The following is a 12,930-nucleotide window of genomic DNA, read 5'->3' as shown; positions in this document are numbered from 1 at the left end:
GATTTCAGTGTGTGTGTGTATAATACAAAGACAAGTGTTGTATACATATGGTGCGGAGACTTTTTGTAGTGTACTCAGTGTGTTGTGAGGGTGGTGCTGTGCCAATACTTTACATTTTACACTTTCCTGAGGATAAGCCTGACTGCTCTGTGGCAAGCTACCAGAGGATGAGCACAGGTTATTTGACTAGTTCATCGTACTCATCCTATCTAGTCGGTGGATTCTGTCTGGCTTTGGTGCGTCCTAGCTAGCCATAAACCTCTGGGTCTAATAGTAAGGAACGAGGAATACTTCTTTGTCGCTCCTTTTCCTCGTGACGTGCATAGAATGGCAATGTCGACATTGTAAGTTGCAAAGACATCTGTAACTTGCTATGTAATTTTAATACATTACTCTTGAAACCAGCACTTTCTTGTTGACTGAAGGGATGTCCCCAGCCAGGCAGAAACTACCACTCCCGTCGAGGGTGGGTGATTACACTCACTGTAAAACCTGTGCTCACCCTTGGGTAGCTTGGTACTGAGCAGTCAGGTTTATCTCAGAGGAAATGTGTAGGGCAAAGGCACAGCAGTCACTCCCGATAAATACACTGAGCATCACAACAGACTACACACGTAAATAACGTTTGTATTTAACACACATATCCAATCATTATAAGATGAGCACCATATATTATTGGACATCTTACTAGCCGATCTAGGCCCACTCCTATTGTTATGATATCAATAGTATGCACACTGTGGACAATTCCTAATCTAACCATACACCCACCCCCACAGAGAAAGAGAGAGCACCCTTATGCGGTGCAATACGTTGTCCACCCCCGTCAACCATAGCAATCTTGATAATACAATCCCACACAGTTTTTAGTAGCACTGCGGGCCGGAGCCATGCGGGTAAATCCAATGTCAAATGTATTGTGCTTTTGGCATAGAATCAACGTATAAAGCACAGGCGATTCCTGACTAACACTCACACCGCACCGCTACACAGTGCGACAGGTATCAGCCCAGTCCGTATGGAAAATTCTCGCACACATGCGCACTCCGCACCCTAATTTGGTGCTACTGGTACCCAGCAGTTCAATGGATAACACCCTGCAGAGTCCGTGGCCCCAGCCTCCCTCTACCGTCTAGTTCACCACGATTGTCCTATAGCCCTGAATGGAAGATAACCAGCCCCTCCTCCTGGATACTAGGCCACATGCAGCCGAAGTCACACTTAGTCTGGGTCCTCGGGAAGCAGGTGGGGATATGTTGCAAGTTTCAATTAGGAAGTAGACGTAAACAAGCGGAGTCTAGTAGCCAGTCAATCTCTCTCGCTACTACCTGACTCCACAATCTCTTCGGTAGGGGCCAGGTGTGGAGAGGGCAGTTGGTCTGCCGCAATGAGGGTCAAAGGGGAAGAGCCGATGAATGGTGAGTAACTCAGCGGAGCTTCTCGATAGGAGTAGACATCCTGACCGGTACACGTTGATCAGGGTCGTGCCTAGGCAATCGGGGAACAGTTTCTGTTGCACGTTGGTAATGGTAGCACCAGATACTTCATGTCTCAAACAGGAAGAGTTGCAAATTCCGTACCTCCCCGGAAATGAGGCACACTGACTGGTGCACGTTGAGATGGTTTGCACCAGGCAAATCTGGTCACACACAGTGAAGAGTTGCAAGTTCCGTATCCCCTGGAAATGAGGTACAACGTCCGGTGCACGATGATACAGGTTGTCCAAGACCTGTCCGATCACACACAGGCGCGAGTTCAGCAGAGCCACATGAGGTACTACTACGGGTACACCCCCACCTCCCAGGGTTGCACTCTGTGAATCGGACACTGCACGCAATGAGCATGATGCACAAGAGAGATGCGGCATGATCGACAAAACAGGGGTGGGGGGGAGCAAGATGCGGACCTTAAATGCGGGCAAGATTTCTGGGATTCCGCTCTAGACAATCCGGTCTCCAGGCACCAGTCTTAGTTCCGTGCTCACACTACACTACCTGTTGGGATTCAGTAGCCAGCGTGGCGCTTGAGAGGGCACCGCTCTCTAGATCTAAGGGTTGATATTCTCCTTGAAATTAGCACCCACCTTTACTTTTTTAGGATTACTTATTTACCGACCACCAGGGTCTTCCATTCAATTTATCCAGGCGCTCCCAGATGTGGTGGTAGAACACAGTCTTATGAGCGCTTAATTTTCTGTCTTATGAGGTCTCAATCTTCACCTGGAAAATAAGAACTGCGAAACTATCGATAACTTCCCAATGGACCTTAAAGTGGTCCAATTAACACAGCTAGTTAATGGCCCTACTCATAATCAAGGGCACTTACTCCATGCCATCTTTTCCAATTTACCTGACTTCGTTATTGGAAACCCTCTAGATATCATATGGTGCCCTTCCAGCTGACAAAATGTAGTCATACAGCGGAGGTATATACCAATCCTAAAATTCATCAGAATTGGGCAAAATTGGATTTAAGACAATGGGAAAACACACTATCCAATTCCATTCCTGAAATGACTGGAGACATAACTAGCTGATACATCTGAACACGTTAGTTAGATTCCTCACCTTAGAATATCCCCAGGCGTCAGGCTGGATCCGGAAAGATTTTTTGCCAGCAATACCCCTTGTGCGTCGCTAGGCGTCGTCTGCGACTCCGCGTCCGTCGTCAGCGTCGTGCACCGGAATGACGTCGTCGGAGTACTTAGACGCCGCCCTCGCGCGCTGACGTCAGTTCTTCTTTTGTCCGCGCCAGACAGCGCCGATCCGGGAAGAGCTTACCCCTTTAGTCACTTTTTGACTAAAACTTTTTGGATCTTTTGACTACTCGTCGACTCGAACTGGTGCCGGTAGGATGCCTGGTTTTAAAGCCTGTGACTCATGTCACCGACTGATGTCGGTGACGGACCACCATCGCCGGTGCCTTTACTGCCTTGGGGCCGACCACGACGCGGAGTCGTGCCTCGACTGCCGGGCCTTGACCTCGAAAGCTAGGCGGGAGCGGTCCCGCAAGCTTCTCGAGCTCCGACAATCGGCCGTTCACGGTCCCGGTCCAGGAGGAGGTCGAAGGACCGGTCGCGAAGCCGCAGCCACCAACACCGCTCGTCGGGTTCCAAGTCTGTGGGTAAATCGAAGCATAGTAAGAAGTCCAAGAGACGACATCGCTCTTTGGACTCCCCTCGCCGGTCGCGCAACTCGGTCGAGGGTCCGGGTGGTACCACCCCTGCGGCTCTGCCGGAGCCGCATCCATCCCCATACCCGCCGGTCCCTGGGACTGACGCAACTCCGGCGGAGATCAGTGCCTTCCTCTCGGCCATGAGGGGCCTGGCTCTGCCGTCGACGCCCAGGCGTCGACTTCGGTCCCGACGCCGCAAGTCCCCGTGGGATCCAGGCCTGGATCTCAGTCGATGCCGGTCGACCTCACGACGCCTCCTCCGCCTGCGTCGACACGCGTACCGCCCTCGGCTCCGGACGACGACGTTCCCCGGTTCAGCCCCGGTGCGGCACCGTCTGGCGCCGCATCTGATGCCGATGGGTGACCATTTCATCTTCCGTCCGGCTCCGATCATTCCCCCTGTTTATCAGGAATCGGATGACGGTGGCGACTCTCTGATGACCCTTTGGCCCTCCAGGGCCAGTTATCACAGGACTGGGCAGATGAGCTGGGGGATGCCAGTGGCCTTGACACCTCCCCTGACACTGGCTTCATCTCTCCTCCGACCGTGGCTTCGGAGGAAGGTGCTACCTTTTCTGTGGCGTTGCGTAAGGCGGCCGAAGCCCTCTGGCTGGAGCTACCTACTGTGACCGTGAGAACTAACCTCCTCACTGAAGTGCTCCAACCGTCAACAAGCTCCTCGGAGCCTCTGCTGCCGTTTAGCGAAGCACTGATGGACGTTCTCAAGGGCACCTGGTCCAAGCCCTCCAAAGTACCTCCTGTGGATCGGAACGTGGCCCGACACCACTGCCCTACACCGGACGACCCCAGTTTTCTGTCCCAACACCCCACCCCTGAGAGCCTGGTTATCCAGGCCTCTACTTCCCAGACCTCCTTCTCGTCCGCTCCCCCGGATCGGGAATCCAAGAGACTGGAGCAGTTTGGCAAAAAGCTGCTCTCCTCCCTTAGTTTAGGGCTGCGGTCGATTAACACCGCTTGTCTCTTGGACCGTTACTCCCACTCTCTGTGGGATACGGTGGAGGACGTGCTGCCCCTGTGCCTGGAGGAGGACCGGACACGGCTCGCCCAGGCTCTTGCCGATGGGCGGGATGCAGCGCGGTATGCCATCCGATGTGGTTTGGACACGACGGACTCGCTTGGCATGGCAATGTCGTCCACGGTGGCGCTTCGTCGTCACGCCTGGTTGCGGTCCATGTCTTTTTCCAGGGATGTCCAGAGCACCCTCATGGACATGCCTTTTGATGGCGATCGCCTCTTTGGCGACAAAGCGGACAGTGCGCTGGAGTGCTTTAAGGACTCCAGGGCTACGGCCAAGTCCTTGGGTCTCTCGGCCCGCACCCGCAAACTTCCGCTTTTCGCCCCTTTCGTGGCCAAGGAAGGGGCGCCCCCTCACGTCTGCCTAGCCACAGGCCGCAGAACCATCCCTCACGCGGTCGCGGACGTGGATTCCGCCGAGGCGGTACAGGGGGGTCAACGTGCCGGCCGGTCCATCCACATCCACCCCAGCAGCATCCACCTCAAAGCCTTCCTAGTCCGTGCTTTCAGGCCCATTCCACGCCAGTGGGCGGCAGAGTTCGCCATCACCTGCTCCACTGGCGTTCCATCACTTCGGACAGGTGGGTGCTGCAAATCGTCCGAAGGGGCTACTCCCTCCCCTTCGAGACGACCCCTCCAGCCAGGCCACCGCATGTCGGGGGATCACTTGAATCTTCTACGGGAGGAAGTTGCGGCCCTCTTGGCCAAAGGGGCCGTCAAGCACGTTCCTGGTCCAGAAGTAGGCCGTGGTTGTTATTCCCACTACTTTCTGGTTCCCAAGAAGGGCAAAGGGGGCCTACGCCCTATCTTGGACCTCAGGAGCGTCAACGCCTTCCTCCGGAAGGAGAGGTTCAAGATGCTCACCTTAGCTCAGGTTCTGGCTGCCCTAGACCCTGGAGACTGGATGGTAGCGTTGGACTTGCAGGACGCTTATTTTCACATCTCCGTCCTGCCGGCCCACCGGCGTTACCTGCGGTTCACGGTGGGTCAGGAGCATTTTCAGTTTACTGTGCTCCCCTCCGGCCTCACCAGTGCCCCTCGGGTGTTCACGAAAGTGATGGCGGTGGTCGCAGCTCATCTGCGCAGATCAGGGGTTCCAGTCTTCCCCTATCTCGACGACTGGCTGTTGAAGGCCGGCTCGCCCCAGCAAGCCGTCTCCCACCTCCAGACTACGGCCGTCCTCCTGCATTTGCTGGGGTTCTCCATCAATGTGCCGAAGTCGCATCTGAGTCCCTCCCAAACGCTCCTCTTTATCGGGGCGGTTCTGGACTCCGCGCAGTTCCGGGCTTATCCTCCGGACCAGCGAGTCCGGGATATTCAGGCTCTGATTTCCATCTTTCAGCCTCTATCCCGGGTTTCGGTCTGGTTGGTGCTGCGGCTTCTGGGTCTGATGGCCTCCTGCATCCTTTTAGTGCATCACGCCAGGTGGCGAATGCGGGCTCTGCAGTGGGACCTAAAGTTTCAGTGGGCCCAGCATCGGGGCAACCTGTCCGACCATGTCTTGATCTCGGAGGGCACCGCAAAGCAGTTGCAGTGGTGGCTCACGAACCGCGATTGGGTCAGCGGCAGATCCCTCTCCCTACCCTACCCGGAGCACGTAGTGGTGACGGATGCGTCCCTTCTGGGTTTGGGGGGGCCACATGGGGGAGGCGGAGATCAGGGGACTCTGGTCTCCGGCGGAGTCTCGGCTTCATATCAACCTTTTGGAGCTGACAGCGATCCGACTTGCACTGAAGGCATTCCTTCCCGTTGTCCAGGGAAGTGTGGTGCAGGTGTTCACAGACAACACCACCGCCATGTGGTATTGCAACAAACAAGGCGGGGTGGGGTCGTGGACCCTTTGTCAGGAGGCTCTGCGCCTCTGGACATGGCTGGAACATCAGGGCATCACCCTGGTGGTTCAACATCTGGCGTTCTCCGAACGCCAGAGCAGACAAACTCAGCCGCCGGTGCATGATTGATCACGAATGGCGTCTCAACTCGGACGTGGCGCAAGGCCTCTTTTGGCAGTGGGGAGAGCCTTGGTTAGATCTATTCGCCACCGAAGAGAACGCACAATGTCAGCAGTTCTGCGCGTTGGTGTTTCCAAGGCGGCACTCACTCGGGGACGCTTTTCGTTGCGAGTGGAGTTGCGGTCTGTTGTACGCCTTTCCGCCTATACCACTTCTGCCCAGAGTGCTGAAGAAGATCAGGCGCGACCAGGCCCAATTCATCTTGGTGGCTCCAGATTGGGCACGAAGGTACTGGTATCTCGAGCTACTCAGTCTGTCAATCAATCCCCCGATACGACTGCCTCTTCAGGAGGACCTTCTGTCGCAGCAGCAGGGGACGGTCCTCCGCCCGAACCTGTCCAGTCTCCACCTCCATGCGTGGAGATTGAGCGGCGACAGTTGATGCCATTTGACTTGCCTCCTGAAGTCTGCGATGTGATTCTGGCAGCCAGGCATCCCTCCACTATAACAGTATACGCCTGCAGGTGGACAAATTTGTGGCATGGTGCACTGCAAAGGCTGTGAATCCCCTTTCCACCCCTCTTTCTGAGGTTCTTCTCTTCCTTCTTTCATTGGCCCAGCAGGGCTCTGCTCTGTGCACTCTTAAAGGTTATCTTTCTGCTATCTCTGCCTTACTCTGGCTCCCTGATCAGCCTTCTCTTTTCAAATCCCCTGTTGTTTCTCGATTCTTTAAGGGCATTACTCACATGTTTCCTCCTGTCCCTTTCGTAATGCCTCAGTGGGATTTGAATCTTGTTTTGACATATCTGATGTGCGCTCCCTTTGAGCCACTTCATGATTGTCCTCTTCGTCTGTTGACGCTTAAGACTGCTTTCCTGGTAGCCATCACCTCTGCTAGAAGAGTGAGTGAGCTCCAGGCTCTCTTCTAAGCCTCCTTTCCTTTCTATCCATCCAGACAAGGTTGTGCTCCGCACTCGTCCTTCCTTCCTTCCTAAGGTAGTGACTGCCTTTCACATCGGGCAGTCTGTTATGCTGCCCACCTTCTTTGTGCCTCCGCATCCCTCGAAAGAGGAAGAGAGGCTCCATCGTCTGGACCCAAAACGTGCGCTCTCCTTCTATCTGGACCGCAGAAAACGGTTCCGGGTGGACGACCAACTCTTCGTTGGCTACGTGGGCGCTAAGAAGGGGCGGGTGGTGCACAAGCGGACCATCTCTCTGTGGGTCGTTTTGTGCATCAAAGCGTGTTGCTCCTTAGCTAAAAAGGAACCTCCTGTAGGGCTGAGGGCCCATTCCACTCGGGCCATGCCGGCGACGACTGCCCTGGGTCGGGGAGTCCCCTTGCAGGACATCTGTCAGGCAGCAACGCGGGCCTCGCTGCACACGTTTGCCAACCATTATTGCCTGGACAGCCAAGTCCGGAGAGACTGCTTCTTTGGCCGTTCTGTTCTCCAGGACTTTCTGGTGTGATCTTGGTTCGCAGACCCACCACCGGGGTTGGTATTGCTGGGGTATCTATTCTAAGGTGAGGAATCTAACTAACGTGTTTCTTTCAGATGAACAAGTTACTTACCTTTGGAAACTATTGAACAAGTTACTTACCTTCGGTAACGATGTATCTGTAAGAAACATTAGTTAGTTAGATTCCTCACCGACCCACCCATCCTCCCGTTCTGCGAACCGATATCTAGGGTTGAGGTTATCCCTTCCAGGGCCCTAGAATTTTTTGACACCAGTGTCGGTCTCTTGCATGGCTCTGCGTTCCTGGCGCGGAAAGCTATGTACAAGAACTAACGTCAGCGCGCGAGGGTGGCGTCTAAGTACTCCGACGACGTCATTCCTGCGCACGACGCCGACGACGGACGCGGAGCCGCAGACGACGCCTAGCGACGCGCAAGGGGTATTGCTGACGAAAAATCTTTCCGGATCCAGCCTGACGCCTGGGGATATTCTAAGGTGAGGAATCTAACTAACTAATGTTTCTTACAGATACATGGTTACCGAAGGTAAGTAACTTGTTCAATAGTTTCAAAACATGTATTCTAAATGCCTTAAATCTCCTGGTCCCTTTGAAACAGCAAAAAATCTTCTTGCTCAAAAATGAAAGCGCTATGGTTCTCAAGAAAGCTCCAGGAACTAAAACAAGAATCCAAACGAGCAGAAAGGTTTTGGAGGAAAAACTACACTAGCATAAGTAAAAACAACTATAAAAAAACGTAAAAAGTACCACTATGCTATCAGAGAAGCAAGAGTGAATTACTTCGCTAACAAAATAAATAACACATCAAATTCCTCAAAAGAACTTTACAATCTGGTGAATAGATCAATGCATCCCACCTACACCAAATCCGACCCACTCCCCTCAGAAGACCTCTGCAATCAACTGGCCAGTTTCTTTTAGAAAAGGTCAATAACATCCTCCATACTCTAGGAGAACATATGGAGACTATCATACCCTCAGATTAGGGAACTGAAAAGATTAGCAACTTCTCTGAGATTTCTATTGAGGATACACAAGCTACTCTGTCCTCTCTCAAATTGAGCTCTCCTCAGGATCCGGTACCCCCTGACATTAAATGTCCAAAGGAGGGATGCCAGTTGTTACCATATAGACTAATATGTTCAATCAGTCATTAAAAACCGGTGAAGTTCCACCAATGTGGAAACATGCATTGTCAGACTACTCTTCAAAAAACCAGCAGCTGACCCATTTCTGTGCAAAAACTATAGTCTAGTCACCCTCTTACCAAGCCAAAGTAAAATCTTGGAGCAATTTGTAAATACATTTATTTCCTCGTACTTAAGAGGCCAACGGAATTCTCCACAAACACTGATTAAAAGACTAGTTGAAGGGGGCATTGGGGGTACAACCTCAAAATAGCTATCCTCTTTTCTTTACAATCTTACCTTCCAAGTAGAGATGAAGATAGGGCAATCAAACATTTTTCCCCTCAAGTGCAGAGTACTGCAGATCTCTTCTCTTAGCCCGACACTATTCAACTTGTATGTCGCCTCTCTGGTGGAGATTATAAAATCCTATGGCTTTACTTCAATCTCCTATATGCAAATGACACACAAATTATTATTAGTCTATCCCATCAAACAGAAAATACCCCCACTTTACTGGGTGGCAGCCAGTAGTCTAAAGCTTAATGGGGATAAGACAGTCCCAGTTGGTGGTTGGAAATGAACTGGCCAACAGTCTTGGGTGGTCATCCCACCCACAAAATGGAGGTTAAAAGCTTGGAAGTCTGGCTGGATGGAAAACTGACACTGGAAATTGAGGTCAAGAAACTTGCAGCCACATGCTTTGCACTCTATGCAGACTTTTTTAGATGGCTACCAGACCAAACACGTTGTGTGGTGATACAAGGCTTAGTTATTTCTCGACTCAACTACAGCAGTTCCTTGTACCTTGGAAGCCCTAAGTCAGTCCTGAAAAGAATGCAGGTCATACAAAATGCTGCAGAATGCATACTCCTAAATATACCCAAGCACCAGTTGGCAAGGAAAACACTGGCAGCCTTGCTCTGGCTCCCAGTGACCAAAATAGTTAATTTCAAGACATTCTGCCTTGTGCATAAGGTGATACATAAAAATGGTTCTAAATTGATCCAGGATCTTCTCACTGCTTACAATTCTCTGAGATCGTTACACTCCACTGACAAGCTGCTACTCACAGTTCCTAGAATTAAGAAAGCTAGAGCTTGGGGTCATTCCTTTGCTTACATTGCCCCAAAGCTTTGGAGCTTTCTCCTGCGACAAATGAGGCAAATAGAATCAGAACTGAAATTCAGAAAACTACTGAAGACTAGGCTGTTCGAGTAGACTTCGCATGGTAGTTGTCTTGTAGCTGGTCAGTGCTGGGAGACCCTGCAGGGTAGTTGCACTCTATAAATCTAGAGAATAGAGTAGAATAAATGTCACAGGTAGATGGTGTAGGTCCCTTGCAGGAGATCTTTGATGTCCCTGAGATCTCCGGGAGAAAAGGAGAGCACACTTCAGGGCACCACACTTCAGCGGGTCTTCAGCCCAGGCCAGCCACTATTCACAAGGAGCATGTGGGCCCCTTTAATAGCAGTAACTCTGTGTGCACAACAGAGTCCTCTGGCAATGTGCACCACGCAGTCCGGGTTCTTCGGTCCCGCATCCCCATAGGCGTATCACACCATTTGTTGAAGGTTGTGTGTCTCAAGTTAGGGGTGGTTTAAGGGGTTACTCTTGAACCACGGATGTCTCCCCAAAATTGTAGGCCTGTGTGCCATGGGGCCGTGGAATGTAGATTTTGATCTTTAGTGGGGCCATGATCTGGCCCCCAGAGGCAAAGTGTCAAAACCTCTCCCTCCAATCTATCCCGTTCTACCCTCAAATGGCAGGCCGAGCACCTATCCAAAATGCCATAGGTGCCAGGGTGCATCCTCAAGTCTGCAAAAGCATCCTGGACACGTATTCAAAACAGTATAAGGGCTGGTGCGCACACCCAGGCCTGCAATGGCAGTCTGGGCACATAGTTAAGACCCCACAGGTGCAAGTGCACATTCCCAGGTCTGCGTTGGCAGACCGCCCCATATTTCAGGCAGAACCGATGCATGGTTTACAGGCTATCCAGTGGGTGGCACACTAGTGCTATGTCCCATTAATAGCCAGTGCTGTACCTGCCCAGGGTATGTGGTGTATCTGTTTACGGGGCACATGGAGGTACGAAACCTAAACCCATTGTGTACGTACTCCTTGCCTAAAGCGGGCAAGGCGGGTGCAACCACCATCTCTGTGCAGTACAGGAGGATGGTGCCCAGATTCCTAAGGTCATGTGGATAGTCAGCAAAGACTACGGGGAAAAAGCTAAATGTTTTGGGGGAAATTCCCCCTAAGAAGGGCCATTTCCAACAATTACGCTTTAGATTTTCTCTCTTCCAAATTCTGTCTTCGTACAGAGCAGGCTTTGTGAGACTGAAAAACGTTTAATTATTGCTTCCCTCATCTTCCGCAACAATCTGACACATTTAAAAGCATATGAAAGGATGTGGAGGACCCTTTACATACAATTACTTCATAACAGGGGAAGAATGATGGGCGTAATTCTAACCCAAAGTGCATTACTAAAAAAAAAACCTTGATCAGAAGTTTAAATATATTTTTGATGCAGGCTTGTGTTGTGGAAATTGCATCATTAGGTCGCTGAAAATAAAGCATTTTTTAAAATGTTTTATGCTGCTTTTAACAGAAGCTTTCATATCCATTAATATTCAGACTTTGACTGTAGCCCATGTTTATAGTGCATTTTTTATCTTTGTTTAAAGGGTGTTCCTGTAATGGCAATCAGAAACAAAATGATCGCAGAAGGACTTGATCCAAATCTCCTAGAGTAAGTAAAGCTTTTGATTTCCTAAACTTGTGAATGCTGAACAGCTTCATACGTATTTTCTGCTATACTGCAGTCCGTGTATGAATGTTTAAGGAATAATTATACATCTCTGATGATAATTGATTGTTGCATAGTGTTTTTTTTTTTTTAAAAAGACCAACCAATTTCTGTCATGGGTAGGAAAATTTACTTGGGCACAACATAGTTTTATTGAAAAATGGTTAATCTTGTGCAACTGTTTAAGCTACAAAGTGCAGATATCATGATTTAACTACTGTTTATTTATTGGTCTGTACACTTTGTGAGCATATGCATTGGGAATGCTAGCATGAACCTGAAGGATCTGAAATAACAGAAGTTGAAAAACATTGAGAAGGTGGCCTAAAGAACCCAGAATAAGTGGGGCGGGTGATTATGGTGGTTATACAGTTGACCAAATCAATGGGGTGTTTGATTAGAACTATAAAGAAGCTTTCTGAGTGAGGGAGGACTTAACATCCATATTTACCAGAGCAGATGTGAAGACAATGATGAAGAAAACTCATTTGTTTATCTTATTTTATAACTGTGTGCCAGCGCTCCGTCATGTAACCGTGCTTTTAAGTGCATTCAAGCACTGAGATCTCTGGCATGACGTTATTTTTAGTGTCATAATTCTCATTTTCGCATCCCTCTGCTTTCAATACCTATAAATGATATCACAAGAAAATAGTAGATTGCATTGATGGGTTAATAATCTTAGAGCAGTTTCTCATACATGATTGACTATGGAAGAATTTCTATCTTTATAAACTAGACTCCATTCCAGGTAGCTGTGCTTGCCTTAGGCCTTTCCCATCTTTCTTTTTGTACCAATGCTTTCTTTCCATGGAAGCACCGATAGCAAGTGATCACTTTTCCCTGCTCTCTAAGGATCCAAATGGGATGATTACTACTAAAAGTCTGAGTGATAGGAGCTGATTGCTGCTATTAGAGGGGTCATAATATTTACTGCTGCAAAAACTGTTGCCATGTTTTACTTGAAATTATTTATGGCATCATACTTTTCTTCTGGGGATAGGCAGTATAAAAAGCACAATTGATACACCAAAGTTATGTCCGTTTGCCATTCAGATTGGTAATTTTTCCTCTTTGTACCATTTACCGGCACAATTGTCCACATATGTGTGAATACCCCCAGGAAAACAACTAAGACAGTGCTTTAGCTTAAAACAAATGCCCTGCCTCCCAAAAATTCACATAATCCTACTGCTGTTCCCTCGTGTGCTGGCTCACAAATGTGGTAGAAATGAAGACCCAAACAGTACCCATGGAAAGGGAAGAAGGTAGTGCATGAAGCTTCCAGTATGGTTTCTAACCACACTCCTTAAACCCAGAGAAGCGGGAAGAATGTGAGATACTTGTGAT

At 49.9% G+C, this 12,930-nt stretch overlaps 1 protein-coding gene across 1 annotated transcript in view; it reads left to right on the top strand.

Moving 5' to 3' along the window:
• Window positions 1-12,930, top strand: part of WASHC3 (WASH complex subunit 3) — a 126,950-nt gene that overhangs the window by 100,820 nt on the left and 13,200 nt on the right. The window contains exon 6 of the mRNA XM_085653226.1: window positions 11,459-11,523. Within this exon, the coding sequence (XP_085509352.1) occupies window positions 11,459-11,523 (65 nt within the window). The remainder of the gene's footprint in view (window positions 1-11,458; window positions 11,524-12,930) is intronic.

The sequence above is a fragment of the Triturus cristatus genome, chromosome 4_1, assembly GCF_964204655.1.
Source record: "Triturus cristatus chromosome 4_1, aTriCri1.1, whole genome shotgun sequence".
NCBI lineage: Eukaryota > Metazoa > Chordata > Amphibia > Caudata > Salamandridae > Triturus > Triturus cristatus.
Note: the sequence above shows the minus strand (reverse complement) of the source record. Positions and strands in the feature narration are given on the sequence as shown.